This window comes from Camellia sinensis, chromosome 3, assembly GCF_055761805.1.
Source record: "Camellia sinensis isolate YWXY chromosome 3, ASM5576180v1, whole genome shotgun sequence".
Classification (NCBI taxonomy): Eukaryota; Viridiplantae; Streptophyta; class Magnoliopsida; order Ericales; family Theaceae; genus Camellia; species Camellia sinensis.
In genome coordinates, this window is record NC_138963.1 from 220613810 (window position 1) to 220640556 (window position 26747).

Sequence of the window (26747 nt, forward strand, 5' to 3'; positions counted from 1 at the left end):
AAAATTAAAAAATACAATAAAAAATACTTAATTAATATAAACTGAAATAAAAATGAAGAGGCAATCATTGGGATTTTGTGGTTGTGAGGACCGCTTTAAATGATCAAAGAGTAAGTTAATCCAGAGAGTCATGTTGACGAGGGATAAGAAATAAATAATAGTTGAATGGTCTATCACATTAACAATTTAAGCTTAGATAACATCCAATGGGCTTTTCTTTACAAGATTGCACCAGGTCAATAATCCTGGATCATTCCCTTGAGAATTATTAAGCGTAGAAGTTAATAAAAGACTTTAACCCAATAAGTCTGGAAATACAAATATTAAACATAGAATGTGATACATATATTCAGTGACGTTGTTAAGAATTTAATAAAGAGATGGCATAAATTAATGACAATATTAAATTTTTTTTTTCATAATAAATAACAATGAGATATTACTAAACTTAAATATTAAGAGTTCATTTGGATAAATGTGAATTTTAAATTAAAGAATTTGAGATTAAATTTCATACGAATATTGAAGAGTAACTATTTTATAGGTGGATTGAAAAATTAAAAAAAAAGATAAGTTGAGATAGAAGATATATTTTAGTAGAGAAATTCTATAAAATATACCGCAAAAAAAGTGTCTATCATATGTTGCAATTATGATTTTCGTGGTCTTTAGTTATAACACATTATAGTGTTAGATATAATTTAGTTATAACTTATTGTGGTTGTTATTTTGGTTATGACTATATATCAAGTAATAATTAGTTATGACTCATTCTGATATTAGTTATGATCTATTGTATTTTTTTTATAATTAAAGATGTGTTGCTTGATTATAATTTATATATTGATCATTTTAGTTATGAATGGAAAGAAACACATAGAGGATAAAGTCCACATAGAGGATAAATTTCACATTTCAAATGTAACTAACAATTCAATAAATTCAATAAATTCTATGTATTTATTGAAATTAATTATATTTGTATGTCAATAATGATAGATATCACCATTATATTGAAATTTTCATAGATAATAATATGACTTATCATAATCTCTTTATTTTCAATCAAAATAATCATTATTGTTCTCATAATTTTAAAAATATCATTGACATTTCACTTTAAATACTATTTTTATAAATTTTTTTTATTTAAAATATTTTCTTTATGTTAAAAAAAAAAAAAAAATCTCAAAACCAAGAGATGCACGTGACCCCCTGGCCCCTACATAGCTACGCCCTTGCATATATTTTATAGAAAAATGATTTTTTCCCCGAAAAATCATTCCCCCGAATCCCCCGTTTTTTTTTCCCTCTCGTTTACATTTGAAGAAGGGGAAGGCAAGAGAGAGAGAGAGGAGAAGAGAGGGGGAAACAGAGAGAGAAAGGCCCCTCAATTCTGTCGATCACCCAGTCGATCGTCGGAGAGAGAAAGGGAGAAAGAGAGAGGAGAGAGGGAAACAGAGAGAGAGAGGCCCCTCCATTCTGTCGATCACCCAGCCGATCGCAGCTCGGCCGATCGTCGCAGCTTGTCCGCCTCTGCCTCCACCCGGCCGCCGTCGCCTCTGCCGTCTGTCTCTTTCTTCTTCTTCCCTTCTTTCTTCTTCTGTTTCTTCTCTGATTGAACCAAAAAAAAAAAAAAAAAATTTCAAAACGACGAAACAACGTCGTTTTTTAATTCGGGGGGGATTCGGGGGCCTCCATTCGAGTTACCAATCACTTCTCTATTTTATATTGGGTAGGTTTTATATGTAGATCTCATACTATATAGACCCTATCCCATGTAAAATATATATGTCGTATTCTGTGTTTGGTGTCTCTTTTTCAACTCTAGTTTTTGGTGGTTCTGAAGTACGGTAGCGGCGGTCGCAGAGTTGGGCACTAGCGATAGGTAGACATTGACGGGGACGACAGGTTTTTAATCAGATCTTGCTTGGTATGATGTGGATCTTGTTTTGTAGACTACATCTTTAAAAAGATTAGTAATTTTTCCTAAATCGTAATTGATTTTCTTGACAGATTTGTTATTTTTTTCTCTTCCTTTATTATATGATATGTATGGCCTTTCAGAATCTTGCTCTATATGTTCTTATTTTTTAATATAAATGCTTTTTATGTTTTAAAAAAAATAAAAATAAATAACTGGAGAGATAGTCATCCACGAATGACATGTAGTGGAATATGGTAATAGTTTTGTTTTGTTTTTACAAATTAATACAAGGATCTTAGTGTCTCGATTTTTGACGCACTCCTCATTTTGCTATATACACATTTTTTTGGCATAAACATTATTAATAAACTAAATTATACTAGCCTCTCTTGAAATTAAAAATTAAAAATTAAAAATTAAAAATTTAAAAAAAGAACACATACACACACAATAAATCATATTTTTAGTCAAAATTAAATTTGTAAAATGAATTAAGAATTTTTAACAAAATAAAAAAAATTTAGTCAATAAATTACCTTTCAAGATCAACTGAAAGAAAGTCAAAGGGCTCATTAGAATTTTTTTTTTCTTCATCATTAGAGGTGCTTATTCATTGGTATTCCAATTGAACTAACACATACAACTTTGATACTTTTCTCTAGTTTAATTTTGCGCATATAGATAATTTTAGTGAAGAACATCGAGCCAAATACACAACTGTACGGGAAAGAAATAAACTTTCTTGTATAATCCTATTGACCAAGTCTGCTCCTCCGTACGTCGTCGCTTTATCACCTGAAAACACAAACGTGAGCTAGCCGGCGGGTGTGTGCCGGAAACCTCTCCGATACCTAAGTCAGTAAGCTTGACAAATAGGCAAAAGCTCTGTGTATTCAAAAAGCAAAGTTGTGTGTTACCTCCCCAAAGGTGATATTTGTGAGCTTTTATAGGTTTCGTGTGGCACAATCCTAGTAGGACTTCTACTCCTCCATGTAAAGTCCTCCTAGGATTCATACTCCTGTAGGATAATGCTTATCCTTTAATACCCCCCTACAGCTTAAACCAAGTGGGATGATTTTTACTATGGCCGAACTACCATACGACCGGAATAACACTACCATACTATACAGGCAGGTATGGCCGATCTGATTACTAGTTCGGCTCTTCCCTTCCTTGCCTCTATCCTGGCTGCGAATGCTAAGACCGAGCTATCCATAGAAGTGTCAAGCCGAACTAACTCAAACTTCCCTGAAGTTCTCTTACTCTGGTTAGAGGAGATGACCGGACTACTCCGTAATATGCCGCAACCGAGCTACCCCCAAGCCAAATCTGACAACCGAACTAACCGTAGTACTCCTTTTGACCGGTGTATCTATTGTCTTTCGTATTTGGACCTATCTCGGCCCAACGCCCAACTCGGCCCAATTTATATACATAAATTACCCTCTCAATTGCCCCTTAATTCCATCTGCATAGCATGATAGGGATTATCTGTTCATCAGCCGAGCTATAGTCCCAAAACCCTCCAGCCGAGCTACAACCGTTTAGTTTATCCTGCCGAGCTAAATTTAAACCGAGCCGCTCTCATCCGGTCAGAATGTCTTTTCAATCACCAAAAACTGAATCGCTTTCTATTCCGTATACACGTGGCACGTTCCCATTCGCGGAAGGCAGCTGTCAACGCCGTCTTCGTATTTCGCAATTTTTGAACAGTTCCCGCCCTTTCTCTCTCTTTCCACAAAACAAACATTCTGTCTTTGAATCATTCACCTACACTATACATCTTCTTCTCTCTCCGTGCCTCTGCTTCTCCAACCTCTGAGTTCCCTGAGTTCGTGTTCTTCGTTGGTGCTGTTGCTCCCATCTCCAGCTTTCATCTTCTTCTTCTGGTAAGCTTCATAAAAATCTGTTTTGTTTTTCTTCTTTCTGCTTTCGTTTAATCCATTGTAGTTTGTTTTGTGTGTTTTTTGCAAACACTTTTTCTATCTTGCTTTGCTCTGTACCTTTATTGGAAAAAACTTTAACAGTAGAACGCATGAGTACATGATATATCCTGTAGAAGACTAGTCTTTGATCCAAAATCATGATGTAACCGAACTAGGATACTGTTTATGTTATATATGTAGATCAATTCAGACAATAACCGAACTATAACTCGTAGAAATAACAGCAGTTTCAAAAAAATAACCAACTCCTAATTCACTTTAGCCGAGATAAATTCACCGAACGAAGTTTGAACTTAGTAAACTAGGAACCTCGGCCTTCAACCGAGCTAAGCCTTTGGGGCTAAGCCAGCTTCCTTAGTTTCTAAACCAAACTCAGAAAGCTGCCCCTAGAGGCTCAACCGAAGTAACAAAACCCATAGTTCAAACCGAGATAACCAACCTTATACAAAAACCGATCTTGCGAGCCCTATGCTCAATCCGAGCTACCAAGTATTTTGCTGAACCGAGATAGAACCTGTCCACAAAGCCGAAGTAGGGCTCTTTTACCTTGCTTTTAATTTGTAGCACGGTCCAATGATCTGTGCTTAACCCCTTTGTTTTCTACTTTGCAGACTTAGGTTGCCCAGGCACTCCTTCGTGCGCTCAACCGAGCTACTGAGCACAACTTTTGCACCGATCTAATTTATTCATAATTTATACAATAGATGGGGAAGTATAGGTATCTAGTAAATACTCCGGGCGGCCTAGCCGAATTTAGAAAAGACTACCATATACCCGATGACATCCACCTGATTTTGGCCGAAAAAGACGTCATTCCCTAGGGTAATGAAGGCTTTGTCCCCTTCACCCTTTTATCCATAATAGAAACCGGACTACGATTTCCAGTCCAGCCTTTAATTTGCGAGTTTCTTAGGCAAACTAGACTATGCCCAACCCAACTATCCACCAACTCCTACCGCATCATAATGGGAATAGTCGAACTGAACCGCCAAGCCGGACTAAACCTTGGCCTAGCCGAAATCTTCCACCAATACTCCATTGGTTCAAAAGAAGATGGATGGGTCTATTATTTAAGAATACGTCGTCGCCGAGAGAAGATAATAAAACATACACCGGATAAAGACTTGAACGATGACGACTTTTTCTGGATATCTGGGAATTTTGAGGATCTTCAAGCCCAGATTCCTGGCCGACGTATAAATTGGAAAAAAGGAGAGCCCGGTAAATTTACTTCGGTTTTCTTGCTTGCTTTTTTTTATTTCGGTTTTTAATCTTTCAGCCGGACTAACAGTTATCTTTTTTCGCAGATTCTGCCCACCTTCACTCTTTATACAGCTACCCAAACCTAGCTACTTTGCGCGCCGCACTACGGTATCCAGAACGTAGTTGGGCCAAATTGCTAAAGTTTGAGCCGACCTACAGATACAGTGGTCGCCGAAAAGCCAGAGTGACTGATTTTCTTCTTGAAGACGCACCAGAGCCGGACCCAACCTTACCACAAATCAGACTAATTCCACTGACTGCTGAAGAGGAGATGGCCAAAAAGAACAGAGTAAGGGCGCTTCTAACCGAAACCAACAGGGTCGAAGTATCACCACCAAGTCAAACCCAAGAAGCGGTGGTGGCCCTTCCTACTCAACAACCATCCTCATCCCGCCGAACCAAGCGCGCCCGGACTACCGAAACTGAACAAAGCTTGGTTGATGAAGACGAAACTGCTCTTCCACCGAGCCCGCCACCGAGCCCCCAACCGGAGCCTACTGACCGAACTACCACTAGCTGGGTACCAAAGCTTACCTTCAACAACCGAGATATCCATGACTTTGACTCGGTTGTTGCTGATAAGGATCACCAGTTGGCCTTCAACCTGGCTAAGAGTGCGTGCCTACCCAAAGACATGGAGCACCATCAAAAGCAACTAAACACCGAACTGAAGGCCATCCGGTCTTCAACAAAATCGATGATCCTGGTAAGTAACTCTGTCCGTTTTTGTGTCTAGTTTTTTCAACTTTTACTTCGGCTCAAGGGAGGTCTTTGTTTTGTTAGGCAATTCAAAAAAACCACATCACTCACAGGAAAGTGCTAGAGCTCAGGAAAACAACAAGGCAAGCCGTGGCAGAAGCCGAAGTGAAGGCGGCCGAGCTAGAAGAGGCCAGAAAGCAAATGGCCGGGCTACAAGCTGAGAACGGCCGACTGGCCGGACTGGTTAGTTCGGTCGAAGTCGAAAAGCAGAAAGCTGCCATTGCTCTAAAGGACAAGTATCTGCATGAGCCAGTGAAGCTCGAAAAGAAGAAAGATACCGAGATAACCCAGCTAAAGGAGAGCGCAAAAGGAGCCGAAAAGCAAGGCTTCAAGAAGGCAGAAGACGTTTATATCAAGCAGCGTGAAGCCGCCAAGGAGCTCTTCTTCAAGTACGGCTGGAGGGCAGCTGTTGAGAAGCTCGGTCATGATCCACAGATCGAGATTTTCAACCCTCCAGCCTACTTCATACCGAACTCCCTAATGGAGTATGCCAATGCCATGCAGCAGCAATTTCTTGAAGGCTCAGACTCTGACGAAGACTCTGCCTCTGAGGATACTTCGGTTGTCAGTGCGGACCAGTCAGTTCGGTTGGACCCCACGGTGGAAGACCTGACTATTGAACTACCAGGTGAAACCGTGGTTCCGACCGAAACCACCTTTGAGAGCGAGCTCCCGCCTGAAACCGGTCTTCGTGTTGATGTCGATGCTGCGTTTGATGCCGAAATTGATGATCTTTTCAACTGATTGCCTTTTTGCTTTTCTTTTTTGTTACTTTTTGTCTTTGTAACCGGGCTATGCCACTCATTTGTAATTGCCTTTCAATGAATGAAAATTTGCTTGAGCTCTTACTTCGGTTGATTTTGTATGTTTGTACTTGTAATGATTTTTCCATAAGCTTTTCATTTCCAACTTTTATCTCGGTTTTTGTTGGTTAAACTAACTATGCTTACCAGCCAACCACTCCTTAGCCGACATAATTACTTCGGCTTAGGAGTACAAAGAGTTGGTTTAATCCAGCCAACCACTCTTCAGCCATACCCTTACTTCGGCTAAAGAATACAAAGAGTTGGTTTAATCCAGCCAACCATTCTTTAGCCATACCCTTACTTCGGTTGAAGAATACAAAGAATTGGTTTAATCCAGCCAACCACTCTTCAGCCATACCCTTACTTCGGCTGAAGAGTATAAAGAGTTGGTTATTCCGACCAAATGTCCTGCAGCCTGGATCCTTATCCTGGGCTTAGGAGGGGTGTTGGTTTATTTCAGCCAACCTCTAAGTTAGTTTTTTCAGCCAACTTAGAATAAAATGTTTGGTTATTCCGACCAAACGTCCTGCAGCCTGGATCCTTATCCTGGGCTTAGGAGGGGTGTTGGTTTATTCCAGCCAACCTCTAAGTTAGTTTTTTCAGCCAACTTAGAATAAAATGTTTGGTTATTCCGACCAAACGTCCTGCAGCCTGGATCCTTATCCTGGGCTTAGGAGGGGTGTTGGTTTATTCCAGCCAACCTTTAAGTTAGTTTTTCCAGCCAACTTAGAATAATGTGTTCGTGATGTGCCTAAAATTTCACTAAAGCTAACTTTTACAGAGAACAACTCATGCTGAAAAGAATTGATAGTTTTATTGAGGAAAAAAGAAATTACATATGTTTGAAAAGCTAAAAATAAAATAACTTGAGATTGGCCGTGTTCCATGGCCTAGGGATTGCTTTGCCGTCCTTGTCTTCTAGGTGGTATGCCTCTTTGCCTGCTAATCCAACCACTTTGTAAGGACCTTCCCAGTTTGGCCCTAACTTGCCATCTCCTAGTATCAAGGTGTTTCCCATCACTTTGCGCAGTACCCAATCTCCTATCTTGAATTGTCTTGGATGCACCGTTTTATTGTATTTTCTGGATAACTCTTGTTGGTATGTGGCAATGTGAACCAGTGCTTTTTCTCTTCTTTCTTCCGCAAGGTCAAGTTCCAATGTTATGGCTTCTCCATTCAAGTCTGGATCAAAATTCTCGCTGCGAATTGTGGGGAGGCCAACTTCCAGTGGTATTACTGCTTCCATTCCGTAGGCTAAGGAGAATGGTGTCTCTCCTGTTGATCGCCGAGGTGTGGTGCGGTAAGCCCATAAAACATGAGGAAGTTCGTCTGCCCACTTGCCTTTTGCCTTCTCTAACCTTTTCTTCAGCCCATCCAAGACGACTTTGTTTGATGCTTCTGCTTGGCCATTTGCTTGAGGATATGCCGGTGTAGAATTGTAGAACTCTATCTTGTACTCTTCACAAAAGCTTCTGAAGATTCTCCCATCGAACTGAGTGCCATTGTCTGAAATTAGGGCTTTTGGTATGCCAAACCGAGTGATGATGTTCTGCCAGACGAATTTATTTACATCTCTTTCCATGATCGATGCCAATGCTTCTGCTTCCACCCATTTTGTGAAGTAGTCTGTTGCTGCGAGAAAGAACTTTCTGTTGCCAGGTGCTATTGGAAGTGGTCTTACTATGTCCAAGTCCCACATTGCAAAAGGCCATGGGCTAGTTAATGGTAGGAGTTCTCTTGCCGGTTGATGTATTTGGTGTGCGAATTTTTGGCATTTCTCACACCTCTTCACATATTTCTCTGAGTCTGCTTGCATGTATGGCCACCAGTATCCTTGTGAAATGGCCTTGTAAGCTAGCGATCTTCCACCTTGATGGCTTCCGCACACCCCTTCGTGTATTTCGAACAAGAATGCTTCCACTTTGCTGGGATGGACACACTTTAGGTAAGGTCCTGAGAATGACTTCTTGTATAATGCCAAGGATGGGGATAACCAAAATCGCTGCGACTTCGCTCTTATTCTGTTGGCTTCTTTTTTTTCTTCTGGTAGGATGCCGTCTTTTAAGAACATGATGATGGGATCCATCCAAGAGGGGCCTAGTTCTGCGCAACATACCTCTTCTGCTTCGGGGTCTTCTATGCTTGGTCTTGGTAAGTGGTCGATGAGCAATGGATGAGGGATGGATGAATCTACCATTGAGGCAAAGCCTGCTAGTTCGTCTGCTCTGCTGTTTTCCTCTCTGCCAATTTGTTCTATCCTAACTACATCAAACTTCTTGATCTCTGTTCTGACCAATTCTTGGTACTTGGCCATCCTATCATCGTTTGCATCATAGTCGCTAGAAATTTGGTTTACCACCAGCTGTGAGTCGCTGTATACCATTAGTTCGGTGGCCTTCATGTAGTATGCTGATTTGAGTCCTGCGAGAAGCGCTTCATACTCCGTTTCGTTGTTTGATGCTAGGAAGCCAAGGTTGATTGCTTACTCTACAACCAGGCCGTCTGGTGAGATGAGGACTATGCCAAGTCCTGCACCATGCCGGTTGGATGCTCCATCCACAAAGAGCTTCCACATCTCTCCAACGAACAACTTCCAGCAAGTGGAAGGGTCAGATGATGTCGTGGGGTCAAGAATGGTGTTTTCTTCAAGGTTCATGCTTGCTGTCTGCCCCTCGCCATCTGATTGGACTGCTGGTGAGTCTTGGTTTGTTTCTTTTTTGCTGTCTTTAGTCTGCTCTGCCTTGGAGTCTGACTGAGTGCTTTCTGCTAGGGGTTGCGCTATTCCGGCGTCAACTTCAATCCCTAGTTCGGTTGTGTCAGTTAGGTCGACTACCAGGAGTAAACTCTGCGACGAAGTCTGCCAAAGATTGGGCCTTTACTGCGGTTCTGGGTTGGAACTTGGTGTCGAATTGTCCCAACTCTACTGCCCACTTCAAGATTCGCCCACTAAAGTTCGCCCTCTCAAACAAAGCTTTTAGTGGAAAAGCTGTGAGGACGACTATGGTGTGGGCATGAAAGTAGTGTGCCAATTTCCTGGAGGCCATCATTAAGGCCAATGTTAATTTTTCCAATGGCAAGTACCTTGTTTCGGCTCCCAGCAATGTCTTGCTGACATAAAAGATGGGCCGGTGTTGGATTCCTTCTGCACGAACCAACACTGCGCTAACTGCGTGCTGAGAGACTGCCAGGTACAAGAAAAGTTCTTCACCAGGTACTGGGGTAACAAGCAGTGGTGGGGAAGACATATATTCCTTCAAGTTTTCCAGAGCTTGGTCGCATTCTTCATCCCACTCAAACTTGACCTTTAAAGCTTGAAAGAATGGTCATAGTCTGTCTGATGACCTGCTTATGAACCGGTTGAGCGCAGCTGCCATGCCGGTGAGGTGCTGCACTTCTTTTACTGAGTTTGGTCTCTCCAAATCTTGGATTGCTTTGATCTGGGAGGGGTCTGCTTCTATACCTCGGTTGGTCACAAGGAAGCCTAGAAATTTGCCAGATCCTACTCCGAATGCACACTTGGACGCATTAAGGCGCAGCTTGTGCTTCTTTAGGATTTCAAACATCTCGCCTAGGTCCTTGAGGTGGTCATTCTCATCCTTGCTCTTGACTACCATGTCGTCGATGTAAGCCTCCATTGTTCTGCCTAACAATGGTTCAAACATCTTGGTGACCATCCGTTGGAATGTTGCCCCTGCGTTCTTTAGGCCAAAGGGCATGACCTTGTAACAGTATAATCCTCTTGGAGTTATAAAAGATGTGACCTCCTGGTCTGGTTCATGCATGGCGATTTGATGGTAGCCTCTGTATGCGTCCAGAAAGCTAAGTCGGTTGTGCCCTGCCGTCAGGTCTACCAGTTGATCTATCCGTGGTAGAGGGAAGCTATCTTTTGGGCACGCCTTGTTGACTGTTTTGTAGTCGACGCAGACACGCCATTTGCCATTCTTCTTTGGCACTACGACCGTGTTGGAGATCCATTTTGGGTAGTGCACCTCTCTAATCGCTCATGCCTCCAGCAGGTTACCTACTTCTTCTGCCATTATTTCGGCATGGTGAAGTGCCGATCTGCGAGTGCGCTGAATGACTGGTCTGGCGGATGGGTGGACATTGAGTTGGTGACAGATGAAGTTTGGATCAATGCCTGGCATGTCGTAGGGTGTCCAGGCGAACACTTCGATGTTAGAGGTCAAGAATTCCAAGACCTCTAATCTCTCAGTGCTGGACAACGATGAACCGAGCAAAAAGAACTTATCCGGGTTCTTTTCATCTATTTGTACCTCTACCAAGTCCTCCACTGCTTTATGATCCGCCGCTTTGCCGACATCTGCGAATAGCTCATTACTTTCTGGTTCTTCCACCGAATGAACGTATCCTTTGACAGCGCGGCTGCCATTCACCGTAGCGAAGCATTGCTTTGACATGATCTGATCTCCATAGACTTCTTCAATTATACCGGCGTCGTTGGGGAACCGCATCACTTGGTGGTAGGATGACGCCACCGATCGCATGGCATGCAGCCATGTTCTGCCCAAGATGATGTTGTAAGTGGAGGGGACCTTCAATACCCAGAACTCCACTTGTTTCGTCACGCTTCCTGCTCTGACTGGAAGAATTATCTTACCGACGGGCCATTCTGGCATGGAGTTGAATCCAATTAGGGGAGATACGGCGGGCGCCAAGTCTTTGTCTTGCAGCTTCAATTGTTTAAATGTTTCGTAGTACATGATTTCACATGAACTACCCTGGTCAATCAGAATCCGCTTGACGTCAAAATCCTTAACTCGGAGAGTGACGACCAGGGCATCATTATGGGGGCAGTAAATTCGTTTCAAGTCTTTATCCGAAAAAGACATGACGTTTGTTGCCTCGGTCTTCCCCTTCTTGATGGCAGGTTGGGCACTTAGCACTTCTCTAAAGTGTTCAGCCTTTTTGATTGATCCCCTGAGCTCGCATACACGCTCAGGTTCAAAAACTCCATGTATCACATTGATAATACCTTGAGGCGGGGCGTCGATTGGCATCCCATTGGGATTATTATGGTCTTGGGGGGCTGGCTGCGTCCCTCCTTTAATGTACTTATCCAGGTGTCCTGCTGCCACCAATTCCTCCAAGTGCTGTCTCAATGGCGTGCAATTTTCAGTGCGGTGCCCCTTTTCTTTGTGGAAGGTGCACCGTGATCTTTCGTTATAGTCCTTCTGAGCTTCTCCTAGCTTGGCTGGCCACTTGACGAAAGGCTCATCTCTTATTTCGCTTAGAATCCGATAAATCGGTTTTTTGAACACCGTTGTTATGGCAGTGCGGATTCTCAACCATTAGGGCTGCTCGCGGGTCGGTTTTGGCCGAGTGCGGGTCAAAACCGACCCGACCCGCACTTATGCGTTTGGGGAAAAATGGACCCGCAACCGCCCGCGATGCGGTTCGCGGTTTGTGCGGGTGGGTGCGGTTCGGTTTGCGGTTTAGTGTGTTTTTTTTTTTTTTTTTTTTTTTTTTTTTTTTTTTTTTTAACTTAAGCAAATTTGACATTTTTTCTTACTCTCTAAACAAATTTTTTTTTTCAGAAGAGTTATAAATTAAATTACAAGATATACAATTCATTATCATAATAAATAGTCCACATGTTAGATAAGATGATATGGAACCATGCTTGAGGATAGTAATTAATCTTCCTCCTTAGCTTGCAAAAACAAACCCTTAAAAGTCAAACTAGTAACACTAATTTAAATATGCAAAAACAAACCCTTAAAAGTCAAACTAATAACACTAATTTTAATAGTGGATTAATCTTCACTGTTTAGTTTTTAATATGCAATAATGTGATAATAAAATGACAATTCAAAATATCATATTTAACTGTGGCTACTAGACTAATGGAATATAATGATTTTTTTTTATATATATATAAATAAAAGTCAAACTAATAACACTAATTTAAATATCATTAGATCATGATAATGTATATAAGTGCCCATATAATAAATTTTACTTTCATCCAAAATGTAAAAATAAAAATAATAACTAGTTATCTCCATCCATCCAAAATGCAAAAAATAATAATAATAACTAGTTATTTTTTCTTTAAAAAAAAAAAAGATGCGGGTTGCGGGCGGGTCGGGTTCGATCCGAACCCGATCTTTTGCCAATTTCTTGACCTGCACCCGCCCGCCTACCTACATCGAAACCGCCCAAAGCACTGCGGGTAGGGTAGGGTCGGGCGGTTTGTGCGGGCGGGTGGGTTTGTTGCCCAGCCCTATCAACCATCTTTTATCTGGGTCTTCTCCGTTATCTCGTCTGCCACGACCGTTTCTGTTTTGACGATCTACTGCATTGACCTTTGCTGAGGTTTTCTTTTCTGGTACTGCGGTCGTGCTAGATTTTGCTTTGGCACGTGCGCCATCCTCTTCTACCCTGATGTGCTGATGCACTCTTTCCATCAGGGCTTCCATGGTGAGGGGTGGCGTCATGGTGATCGAGTCCCTTAGTCTGTTCCCAACTGGAAGGCCTCTTTTATATTGTGCAATGGCGAGATTGGTGGGGCAGTCCCCAATCTGATTGAATGTCTCCCAGTAGCGACTGTTGTAGGATCTTAGGGTTTCTTTATCGCCCATGTCGATGGAGAGTAGCTGGTCGATCTCCACCGGGGTTTTGGTGTTTGTTCGGAACCTTGTTACGAACGCTTCTGCCAATTGTGCCCAGGAGGCTATGCTGCCCTCTGGAAGTTTCTCGAACCAAGTCAAGCCTAGGTCACCAAGGCTTGATGGGAAAAGTATACACATTAAGGCCTCGTTTCGCCTGTATACAGCCATGACCTGGCGAAAGTGGCTCAAGTGTGAGTAGGGATCCGTCTTCCCTTCATACGTAGTGAATTTGGGCTGAAGGAAGCCTGTTGGTAGGGGCGCGTTTTCAATCGCCAGAACAAACGGTGAAGCCTGTAGTCTTGCTAAGGCTTTGTCCGTTGGTTCGTAGGCAGGGCGCGGTATTGGCATTCCAACCTCGACGCTTCCATGCGTCCGAGGAGCCAACCGCTGTAAGGTAGAAACTCTGTGTGGATCCCTTGCCCTGGCATCCTCCTTGCATCGTGTTTTTTCTTCGAGCACGGTTCGTAAGTCGGATGATCTGGGTAACTCTGTCTGTCTAGATCTGGTTTGGTGTGAATGTGAAGGCCAATATGTGCTTCCTTCAGTGTATGACCTTTCAGATCTCGTCCTCTCAGACTTGGAGTGACGAGTTCTGAAAGACCAGGATTGAGTATCGCCTGTCCTGAGGTTTCTGCTCTCTCCTTGCGAGGGTGTGGCATTCCTACCACGACTTTCTGAGTGGCGAGGGGGTGTCTTGTTTTTGCGCCCCTCTCCTGTCGCCACTTCTTTTTTCTTCATCTGGCGTTTCAAGGCCTCCATGTCCGCCGCCATTTTTCTTATCAATTCATCTTGCTCTTTTACGCGGTCTTCTAGGGCTTGAGGATCGATCCTCTGCCTTTGCCTGTCAGGGCTTTGAGAATGAGATTGACGGGGGCTGTGAGTCCGTCTTCTCCTAGTATCTCTCCTGGAGTTATGTCGCTGGGACTCCAAGTCTGCCATGGGAGGGACAGAAGGTAATCCTTCACGCCTTGCGCCCCCATCTGGAGTTAGCCCGTCGACGATGGACTGCGGCAATTCTTCAATGTGTGCCATTGTTTCTGAAGAGGAGAAACTTAATCAAGAGGTTTTGTCTTGTTTGTTTTTCCCACAGACGGCGCCAATTGTACGGGAAAGAAATAAACTTTCTCGTATAATCTTGTTGACCAAGTCTGCTCCTCCGTACGTCGTCGCTTTATTACCTGAAAACACAAACGTGAGCTAGCCGGCGGGTGTGTGCCGGAAACCTCTCCGATGCCTAAGTCAGTAAGCTTGACAAATAGGAAAAAGCTCTGTGTATTCAAAAAGCAAAGTTGTGTGTTACCTCCCCAAAGGTGATATTTGTGAGATTTTATAGGTTTCGTGTGGCACAATCCTAGTAGGACTTCTACTCCTCCATGTAGAGTCCTCCTAGGATTCATACTCCTGTAGGATAATGCTTATCCTTTAATACCCCCACTGCTTAAACCAAGTGGGATGGTTTTTACTATGGCCGAACTACCATACGACCGGAATAACACTACCATACTATACAAGCAGGTATGGCCGATCTGACTACTAGTTCGGCTCTTCCCTTCCTTGCCTCTATCCTGGCTGCGAATGCTAAGACCGAGCTATCCATAGAAGTGTCAAGCCGAACTAACTCAAACTTCCCTGAAGTTCTCTTACTCTGGTTAGAGGAGATGACCGGACTACTCCGTAATATGCCGCAACCGAGCTACCCCCAAGCCAAATCTGACAACCGAACTAACCGTAGTACTCCTTTTGACCGGTGTATCCACTGTCTTTCGTATTTGGACCTATCTCGGCCCAACGCCCAACTCGGCCCAATTTATATACATAAATTACCCTCTCAACAACAAAGAATCTAAAATTGATTATGAACACTGTATTTTATTCTTTAATGAACTGAGTACTTTTTCCCATGTCAAGCATTCCAGTTTCGAACTCTACAAACACTAACTTTTATCATCTTTATTGATCAACAAGCAACAAACATGGATTTAAAACTTCAAATTACTTCAAGAAACATTGAGCTCGCCACAATGGAAGTCAGCCATCTTCCACGTAGTATCGACTATGAAACTCGACAGCAATTTCTCTCTCAAGAAATTCACCACCTTCCCTTCACTCTGCTGTATGAAACCCACCACATATGCAGTACTAATCAAACTAAAACTCCTCCATCTCCTCTCATTTGCATACTTCTCCAACCCCTTCTTGATCCTCTCATATTCTTCTTTGTCTCCGATCTCTTTTCTGGGCTTTTTCAATAAGGCTTCCCCAAGGCACCTGGCAAGAACAACACTGTCTTCTATGGCTGAACAGCCACCCTGACCAATGTCGGGTGTCATCGGATGCAGGGCGTCGCCAGCGACGGTGACATTGGATTTGGAAATGTTCCCAAATAGTACATTCCATGGTAGTCTTAACTTCAATGGAACACAGAAGATTCTGTCAAGTTGTGTCCTTTCCATAACCTCTGATGCATGTTTGGGGATTTTGTTGAGCTTGTCCAATACAAACTGCCTCATCTTAACTGGGTTCTCTTCTATTTCTGCATCATCTGGAATCAAATCAACCACAATATTAGGCTCTCCAACACTTGGAAACAACTTTTATGTGCAAAAAAAAAAATAATAATAAAAAAAAAAGAAAAGAGAGAGAGAGAAGAAACAAATGGAGTTAATTAAGAAGTGAGGTTGAATTGTAACAATGCTTTTGAGTTAATTTTGGGTTTTTGACTTGCCCAAGAGTTTTATATTCACGTGGTCAAGCTATGAAATGAACAAGTTCAAGCTTATATTTTTAAGTTTGTTTAATAATTGAGCTAAACTTGAGTAGACCCAACCCAACCCAAACTTGAATACTCGCTCCAAGAATGGGTCAAATGCTGGGTTCAGTTTCTCAACCTGTGGGCTATGCTCTGTGAGATTGGGCCTGACCCAATTCCAGGCTCGTGACAGCCCAACTCATACCAGCTCAGTCTAGCCCACTTCACATGATATTAAACTATGCTAGTGAAAACAAATTGAATCAATTTTTTGAAGGTTGAATTGAGGTTTAAGAAACAGAAGGAAGAAGAGACATTTTACCTTGTAGAGAGGAATTGAAAGTGCAAAACCAGTACAAGCACTTGTTATCACAAGGAACAAAGCCAAAACGCACACCTCCTCCAAAGAAGACATGAAACCTTGGCTGAAAGTTGTGTCCATCTGGGTACTCAACAAACCCTCTAATTGCTGATCTCCCTGAATATACTGGTTTCTCAAGCCCCAGCCATTTCGCCACCTCGGAATTCACTCCATCACACCCAATTAACACCTTTACATAGATTGAAAATCCCCACAAAAAGTGTCAGTTCAGTTTTTCTAATCTTTTCTATTCTATTCCATCAAAAGATGATGAAAGTTTAGTACAAAATGAAAGATAAACAAACATTGAATTAGCAGAGGATATAATAAGTTTACCTTGGTTTTGATGGTGGAACCATCAGCTAGGTGAAGCAATTTGTGGAATCCAGAATCCTCAATAGAAACAACCTTAGACGAATACCGGATAGTGCCAGGTGGCAGTTCTCTCTCCAAGGTCTCAAGTAACTCCTTCCTTCTTACACAACGAACCTCAAGGTCTCTGTTGCTGCATCACATAAATATACCCTCTATCTTATCAATAACAAATTACTACAATGTTCTATTATACTTTTGGATATATTCTTTTTATATTCAATGAGAGAGTTATTGTCGGTGGATTATAATTTGAATCCTTGATTTTATAAATTATGTCGGTTTAGTTAATTCGCAAGTCCTATAAAATTATGTTTGATTTAGAAAGATGTCGTGAAATTATGAAACTTTGATTAGTATTCCCCATTCATGGGTAGGAGGTGAAAGACATCATTGCCTCCACTCCAAAAAAATAATAAAATAATCTTTTATAAAATAAATTTTTTTTATATAATTTTATAGATTTAATCTCTATTGACCTAATATTACTATTCTAGTAATCCCTTTTGTTCAATCTCATTATACTCTCTCTCTACCTCTTTATCTTCTCTCTCTACCTCTCCTAGGGTTTTTTCGAAGGCGCAGCTCAGGGCGGGGGAGGGGGGCTCCGGTCTCCGGCAGCCTCTCCCCTCTTTTCTGCCCCTCCTCTCTTTCGTTTTTCTTGTCCTTTTGGCTGAATAATACTTTGGAAGCTTAGTCTTTCCATTTCTCCCTCCATGTGACGTCTTTTTCCCCTTCTTGGTGGGAACTCTACTCTTCATCCTCACTCTTCTCAGATTTTCCCAATCAGGGCCTCATCGGATCAGCCGATCTCGTCCTCCGTCCTTCGTCGGCGTCACCTTCGCCCTTCCAGATCTGTCGGATCGTCCGTCTCCTTCGTGTGTTGGGCATCAGATCTGCTCCTGTTACCACATCTCCACCACCAGTTTTTGCCATGGATTTTGGGATGGAGGTCCTTCCTTTTCTGTTTGTCTTTTTTGGTTTTTGCTTATGGTTTTGTGGTCATCTATGCTTGGATTGTGGCTTTCCAAACTTTGTGGTTGAAATATATGATTTATTCAGACAGGCTCTATTGTCGATTTTGATCGACTCTGCTTTTGCAGTATGAGTCCGAGCACAACGTGATGTGCGTCTGAATATTTTTCATATTTTCTCCAGAGTGCTTCTTGTAATTTTCTTTACTTTGTTTTGGTGTAAGCTTGGTTGTTTGATGGCCCTTGTAATTGCCATTTTTGGCATCCATTAATGGATTTCTACTGATAAAAAAAAAAAATCTCATTATACTCATAATCTCATTCAATTTAATCTGACAAATAAACATAATCATAGTACTTATCTAATTTAATTCGACAAACAAACATTAGCATAAGGCCTATTCAACCGTCAATGAAAAAAATTAAACTGATTAGATATTAATAAGACACAAATTATATTTATTTTAAAAAAATTGGTGATAAATATGACCAAGGATGAGAAATATTTGTTCTTGAAAGTGTTGAAGGAAGTAAGAGTTCCCAACGGGTATTCATCCAATATATCACGTCGTGTGCGCTCACACGATAGAAGTATTGGGGGTCTTAAGAGCCACGATAGTCATATTCTGATGCAACAACTTATTCCATTGGCTATTCGAAGATCGTTACCGAAGAATGTAATTGAACCCTTGATTAAATTGAGCAATTTCTTTAGACAATTGTGTTCCAAAGTGAATCGTGCGACGGATTTGCAATATATTCAACACTTTGTCATTTAGAGAAAATATTTCCTCCGAGTTTTTTTGATATAATGGAGCACTTGCCTATACATCTAGCTGATGAAGCATTATTAGGTAGAGCGATTTAGTTTCGATGGATGTATCCAATTGAGAGGTACCTTCTTACTTTGAAACAATACGTGCGTAATAGAGCTCATCCTGAAGGATCAATTGCTAAAGGATATCTTATGGAAGAATGCATGAATTTTTGTGCACAATATCTCAATGATGTGGAAACCAAATCTACTCGACCCGTGAGGAACTATAGTGGTGCTGATAATCTGGGTCATGCTATTGGTGAAAACACAAGCTTTTATCTTGATAATACTTCTTGAGTACAAGCTCATCGGTACATCTTATTCAATACAAGCACGGTTCAACCATTTATAAAGTAGGTTAAGTCACTCACTCAATATTTTATTATGTTTTTTTGAATTTTCGACCAAATTTTTTGTATTGCTAAATTTTCAATCTACACAGCAAACACCTTGAAGTACTTCAGCTCAGAATGTCTCGTGTCGACGATCATCAGCTTCGGCGTGAACATTTTGAAACTTTTCACATTTGGTTCAAGGAACATGTATGTATTTAAGTCTATAGATTCTAGTTACTTAAGTCGAACTACATTTTAAATTTTACATTTTCATTTTAAATAGGTCCAAACTTTGCGAAGGACTACTGATGTCATATTTTCTGAAGAGATTATTCTATTAGCAAATGGTCCTCATAACCTGGCAACGATGTTCAACGGGTATATACTGAATGGGTTTCGATATCGAGTAAATGCCATGGATGATCGTCGAGTCACACAAAATTGTGGTGTAGCTTTGAAGACAGATACCATAAGTTATGCTAGTCGGGAAGACAAGAATCCTCGTGTGGGGTTTGTGTACTATTATGGACAATTGACAGATATTGTTAAGATTCGATATTCCAATGAGAAGAAACATGTGTTGTTTAAGTGTGATTGGATTGACAACATTCACGGAAAGAAAGAAGATGTCTTCAATTTCACGTTGGCGAACTTCAATCATTTGTTGTACCGAGATGATCGAATTACCAATGAATCTTTCATCTTGGCATCCCAAGCAGAGCAAGTTTGGTATGTTGCAGACCCGTTACAACCAGACTGGCAAGTGGTGGTAAAGATGTCTCAAAGAGGTTTATTTGATATGAGTTCGACTGATCCACAAATCGAGCCATATATGAGCCAATAATTGGAAGAAAATATAATGTTTCGTGATGAAGAAGTTGGTTGGATGAGGGAAGCCGCAGAAGGGGAAACAGTTGATGTTCAAATAGGCTGATATTTAATCAACATCAGTAATTCAATTAAGGCCAATGTTATAGTTAATCTTCAGTTTCTTAATTTACTTTGTCTTTGTAATTGTATTAGTTCAATTAATGTCATATTATAGTTGATGACAAACCATTGTCTATGTTTCCAATGTCAATTAATGTTATATTGTTTGCAGATTATTATGGGAAGGAAGAGGAAGCCTGATCATCCCCGGCGGATGATGTCTGATGTGCTACATAACAGGACATCAGTAGCACCACCATTAGAGGAGGCATCACATCGGCCACCATCGGAGCGGCCAGTAGTGCCACCACCATCTGACCAGCCATCGCAGCGACCACTATTCTGGCACCACGATTAGAGGAGGCATCCTAGCGACCACCATCAGAGGGGCCATTAGTACCACCGCATCGACTACCATCAGTGGCACCACAGCAACTACCATGTACTTAGCCTCCACGCCTACCATCGGTGCGTCCACCATCAGTGGCACCACAGCAGCTATCATCCCGACTAGAGTCATCAGCTTATGAGCCGTCCGCAGGTATATAAATTTGCTTTGATTTGTATGAAAATTATTTAAACATACATTTATTTATTCTCATTATATATAACTTGTTTATTCTCATTGTATTTTGCAGACCCTTCGACTTCTTCACAGCCCATCTCAGGTATAAGAATTCGAGTTGTATTCACATTATTCAAATTTGCATTTGTTTATTATTATTGCATATTGTTTATTGTTATTGTATCTCGCAGTTCATGTTAGTTCTTTATCAACCTCGACTAGGCGTGGTAGAGGATGTGCCAAGGGCATTAGGGAGTGGGGGACTGGTAAAAAGCTGGACATACAACTTGATGAAAATAACTGCCCAATAGGGGATAACGTGGCTAAGTTAACTACTCAACTTGGCATTATTGTGCGGAATGGTAACATTGTTCCTCTTACTTTTCTTGACTGGAAAAATGTGCCTGATGATATTGTTGATGCTATTTGGAAAGATGTGAATGTAGTATATTTTTGTCCAAAAATTCGAATCCCAAAATTGTGTTATTATTATTTAAACTTTGAAATTGTGTTTTATAGGACAATTTGAATATATGTCCAAAGGAGTACAAGCCAATCTGCATGAAAAACTGCAACAGCATATGGAAGGATCACAAGAACAAGATTAAGGTTAAGTATTTCAAGCCTAGAAGTTCTGATCCTAATCTAAAGGATGATGTTCCTTTGCACATTGTGCCAAACCAGTGGGAAGAACTTATGGAGTATTGGCGTACTTCCGATGCTGAGGTATACAAATAAGTTATATGTATGATATGTAAACATACAAATCATATTTATATACTTACATTTGTTGAACCTGTTAACGCCCCAAAATCACCAAACGGCATCGGTTTAGCACGAAACTTGGCACACACGACCACCTAGGCACGAGAGACTTGTGAGAGAAGACGGGATTCGAATCGGGTTCCCGGTTTGTGGTAGAAGACGGGGCTCGAGTCGGGTTCCTGGTTTGGGAGTTAGAGTCGGATTTCGGTCTAGGCAAACTAGTTTCTTAAGAAACTTGAACTCGAGGTGTTAACACCCCAAAATCACCAAACGGCGTTGGTTTAGCACGAAACTTAGCACGCACGACCGCCTAGGCACGAGAGACTTGTGGGAGAAGACGGGACTCGAATCGGGTTCCCGGTTTGGGAGTTAGAGTTGGATTTCGGTCTAGGCAAACTAGTTCCTTAAGAAACTTAAACTCGAGGTGTTAACACCCCAAAAAATACCAAACGGCGTCGGTTTAGCACAAAACTTGGCACGCACGACCGCCTAGGCACAAGAGACTTGTGGGAGAAGACGGGACTCGAGTCGGGTTCCCGGTTTGGGAGTTAGAGTCGGATTTCGGTCTAGGCAAACTAGTTCCTTAAGAAACTTGAAATCGAGGTGTTAATGTCCCAAAATCACCAAAAAACGTCGGTTTTGCAGGGAACTTGGCACGCACGACCGCCTAGGTACGAGAGACTTGTGGTAGAAGATGGGGCTCGAATCGGGTTCCCGATTTGGGAGTTAGAGTCGGATTTCGATCTAGGCAAACTAGTTCCTTAAGAAACTTAAAGTCGAGGTGTTAACGCTCCAAAATCACCAAACGGCGTCGGTTTAGCACGAAACTTAGCACGCATGACCGCCTAGGCATGAGAGATTTATGGGAGAAGACGGGACTCGAATCGGGTTCCCAGTTTGGGAGTTAGAGTCGGATTTCGGTCTAGACAAACTAGTTCCTTACGAAGCTTGAACTCGAGGTGTTAACGCCCCAAAATCACCAAATGGTGTCGGTTTAGCATGAAAATTGGCACGCACAACCGCCTAGGCACGAGAGACTTGTGGGAGAAGACGGGAATTGAATCGAATTCTCGATTTGGGAGTTAGAGTCGGATTTCGTTCTAGGCAAACTAGTTCCTTAAGAAACTTGAACTCGAGGTGTTAACGCCCCAAAATCACCAAACAACGTCGGTTTAGCATGAAACTTGGCACGCACGATAGCCTAGGCAGGAGAGACTTGTGAGAGAAGATGGGGCTCGAATCGGGTTCCCGGTTTGGGAGTTAGAGTCAGATTTCAGTCTAGGCAAACTTGTTCCTTAAGAAACTTGAACTCAAGGTGTTAAAGCCCCAAAATCACCAAACGGCGTCAGTTTAGCACGAAACCTGGCACGCACGACCGCCTAGGAACGAGAGACTTGTGTGAGAAAACGGGGCTCGAATCGGGTTCCCGGTTTGGGAGTTAGAGTCGGATTTTGGTCTAGGCAAACTAGTTCCTTAAGAAAGTTAAATTCGAGGTGTTAACGCCCCAAAATCACCAAACGACGTCGGTTTAGCACGAAACTTTGCACGCATGACCGCCTAGGCACCAGAGACTTGTGGGAGAAGACAGGGCTCGAATCGGGTTCCCGGTTTGGGAGTTAGAGTCAAATTTCGGTCTACGCAAACTAGTTCTTTAAGAAACTTGAACTGGAGGTGTTAACGCCCCAAAATCACCAAACGACGTCGGTTTAGCACGAAACTTGGCACGCACTACTGCCTAGGCACGAGATACTTGTGGGTGAAGATGGGACTCAAATCGGGTTCCCGGTTTAGGAATTAGAGTCGGATTTCGGTCTAGGCAAACTAGTTCCTTAAGAAACTTGAACTCGAGGTGTTAACGCCCTAAAATCACCAAACAGTGTCGGTTTAGCACGAAACTTGGCACGCACGACTGCCTAGGCAAGAGAGACTTGTGAGAGAAGACAGGGCTCGAATCAGGTTCCCGGTTTGGGAGTTAGAGTCAGATTTCTGTCTACGCAAACTAGTTCCTTAAGAAACTTGAACTCGAGGTGTTAACGTTCCAAAATCACCAAACGGCGTCCGTTTAGCATGAGACATCGCACGCACGACCACCTAGGCACGAGAGACTTGTGGAAGAAGACGGGGCTCGAATCGGGTTCCCAGTTTTGGAGTTAGAGTCGGATTTTGGTCTAGGCAAACTAGTTCCTTAAGAAACTTGAACTCGAGATGTTAACGCCCCAAAATCACCAAACGGCGTCAGTTTAGCATGAAACTTGGCACGCATGGCCGCCTAGGCACGAGAGACTTGTGGTAGAAGACGGGGCTCGAATCGGGTTCCCGGTTTGGGAGTTAGAGTCGGATTTCAGTGTAGGCGAACTAGTTTCTTTAGAAACTTGAACTCGAGTTGTTAATGCCCCAAAATCACCAAATGGCGTCGGTTTAGCAAGAAACTTGGCACGCACGACCGCCTAGGGACGAGAGACTTGTGGGAGAAGACGGGGCTCAATCGGGTTCCCGGTTTGGGAGTTAGAGTCGGATTTCGGTCTAGGCAAACTAGTTCCTTAAGAAACTTAAACTCGAGATGTTAACGCGCCAAAATCACCAAACGGCGTTGGTTTAGCATGAAATTTGGAACGCACGACCGCCTAGGCATGAGAGACTTATGGGAAAAGACGGGGCTCAAATCGGGTCTCCGGTTTGGGAGTTAGAGTCGGATTTCGGTTTAAGCAAACTAGTTCCTTAAGAAACTTGAACTCGAGGTGTTAACGCCCCAAAATCACCAAACGGCGTCAGTTTAGCACGAAACTTGGCACGCACGACCGCCTAGGCACGAGACACTTGTGGGAGAAGATGGGGCTCGAATCGGGTTTCCGGTTTGGGAGTTAGAGTCGGATTTCGTTCTAGGCAAACTAGTTCCTTAAGAAACTTGAACCCAAGGTGTTAACGCCCCAAAATCACCAAACGAGGTCGGTTTAGCACGAAACTTGGCACGCCACCTAGGCATGAGAGACTTGTGGAAAAAGACGGGAATCCAATCGGGTTCCGGTTGTGGAGTTAGAGTCGGATTTCGGTCTAGGCAAACTAGTTCCTTAAGAAACTTGAATTCGAGGTGTTAACGCCCCAAAATTAGCAAACGGAGCCGGTTTAGCATGAAACTTGGCACGCACGACTGCCTAGGTATGAGAGACTTGTGGGAGAAGACGAGACTTCAATCGGATTTTCGATTTGGGAGTTAGGGCCGAATTTCGGTCTAGCCAAAATTATTTACTAAGCTATCTTTGTAATTATATAGTAGTTAATTTTTTATGTTTTTCTGTAATTAAAATATTAACACCATTATATTGTCATTAATTATTTTTATTTTATTATTTTTAGATATTTCCTTAATAGCAGTTTGCTTCTTGTGGAATGCGGGCGTGTAAAGATTATGACCAACTTTTATTTTTGTAACCCACGGAAGAATCAAGACGAAAACTTTTGATTTTGATTTTCGTTATTTTGATTTGTGAACAACATTATGTATGTATTATGCGACATTATGTAGTGGGATCATCGACTATTGTTATGAATGGAACAACATTATGAATTTTCATTATGTGCCAACTTTTGTTTATGTATATATTTATATTATTATGGAATTATCGATTTTTTTATAGTTAATTTTCATTTAATACAGGTGATTTTCATATTTTTAATAATTTTAATACAGCTTTTTTTTTTTTTGAGACGGCAGCACACACCGTCTCAAAAAAAAAAATGAACCAAGGTTTTTTGCGACGGCCCCTTACTGTTGCAAAAGATAGGTATTTGGCTGAAATGTAACGCCTTTAGCGACGGTTTTATTCCCGTCGCCAATAGTCCTTTAGCGACGGCTTAGGTTGCTGTCTCAAATAAACCTTTAGCGACGGTAGCTTTGCCGTCGCAAAAGACCTCTTTAGCGATGGCAACACAGTGCCATTTCAAAAAAATTCAGATTTTCAGACGTTATTTGCGACAGAATTTTTCCGTCGCAAAAAAGGCATTTTGCCGTCGCAAAACAAAGGCAACGGCGTTGTGCCGTTGCTAAAGTCCTTTTGCAACCCCCTTTGTTGCGACCCCCCACTTGCCATCGCAAAAAACCTTTTGAGACGGCATTTGGGGTATTTGCGACGGCGTTTTGCCGTCGCAAAAAATCAATTTTTTTGTAGTGCGTACAATTAATTTTTAGTGCATCCAAATATTTTTAAATAATTAAGTGATTGGTTTGACTTTCAAAAACTCTCAAAGGCAAAATTGTCTTTTTCGCGTACTTGGGCAGCTTTGTAATTTTTAGTGCTTCCAAATATTTTTAAATAATTAAGTGATTGGTGTGACTTTCAAAAACTCTCAAAGGCAAAATTGTCTTTTTCGCGTACTTGGGCAGCTCTGCCACAATCAAGTGGACTTGCTGCACTTCTTTTTGTTTGCATATATATATTTTTAAGTGCTACTATTAGCATTTGTCAAAATTCTTTAAACTCCTCATTTTATAATTTTTTTTTATTTCAAGTATACCCTAAAGTAAAATTACATTAAAAGATATTATTAAATGGAACACCCACCTATCAATAAGAACTAATACTCTATAATATTGGACACTCACCCCCACCTCCAACTCCAACTATACGTATTCCATGTTTATAAACCCTAAACCTATTACTTTTCATAACCAACTAACATTAACCCTAAATCTATTATTTGTCATAATCATCTTAAATCTTGAATGTGTCATTTTCATTACCATCATCAACGCTATTGAACTTGAAAGTTTTGCTTCAAATATAACGTATACTTTATCATCTTATAAGTTTATCTGTCTTGCATTAACATTCTCAGTCGTTTTCGGTCGTTCTTGTTTCGTTCAAGCTGTTTGGTACTGGTTTGCTCACTGTTAGAATTATGTTCGGTAATACAGTATTGAACATAATCCTTTCGTTCAATACATAGGTTCCGAACATTCATGCAGATAGTCAGTTATGTAATTTTCTATGTTAAACTAACCTAGAATGGAAAAGAGTGAATTGGAATGGATTTAAGTTATGTATTTTGAATGGATTTAATTCATGTTATTTTAAGTTGTGAATTGGAATGGATTCAAGTTACACAGTGATGAACAAATTTTGTTTGGACATACAGTGCTGACAGGATCATTATTGTTCGACAAAACAATTCTGAACAAAATACATCTTTTCGGCTACACAGTGGTGAACAAATTGTTTTGGGCTACATTCAGAATTCTGATGGCGATTCAGACGATGATTCTGACGGTGATTCAGATGATGATTCTGTAGACACCCCATTGTTGACCATCCTCAAGACTTGGACGTCACCGTTGGAACACTCGGTGATCCTCCTTGTTGGTGTTTCGTCTTGAGTTCCCGAAAGTCTTGGCTGCGCGCCTTGCCACAGGATCTCTCGACTTGACTGTTCTGTGTTTGGTTTTGGCACCAAACACTTGTGTTTTTGCCTTGAAGGGCGGGGAATGGCTTGTTGGCCATCCCCACATTCCACCGGCCTTCCCCTAGCATCACCGGCTGTTTATGGGTGCC

General features: G+C 41.8%; 1 protein-coding gene and 1 long non-coding RNA gene across 3 annotated transcripts in view; both read right to left on the minus strand.

The window, feature by feature from the left end:
- Positions 1 to 26747, minus strand: part of LOC145820884 (uncharacterized) — a 137524-nt gene that overhangs the window by 38831 nt on the left and 71946 nt on the right. The gene's annotated exons all lie outside the window — the stretch shown is intronic.
- The window catches only part of LOC114265684 (monooxygenase 2), a 35629-nt gene continuing 24064 nt past the window's right edge, over positions 15183 to 26747 (minus strand). The window contains exons 4-6 of one of the 2 annotated variants that reach the window (XM_082917558.1): positions 16780 to 16948; positions 16405 to 16633; positions 15183 to 15875 (exon numbers count right to left, since the gene is read on the minus strand). In XM_082917558.1, the coding sequence (XP_082773684.1) occupies positions 15331 to 15875; positions 16405 to 16633; positions 16780 to 16948 (943 nt within the window). In that variant the 3' untranslated portion in view covers positions 15183 to 15330. The remainder of the gene's footprint in view (positions 15876 to 16404; positions 16634 to 16779; positions 16949 to 26747) is intronic. The other variant, XM_082917559.1, reaches the window with a different exon arrangement.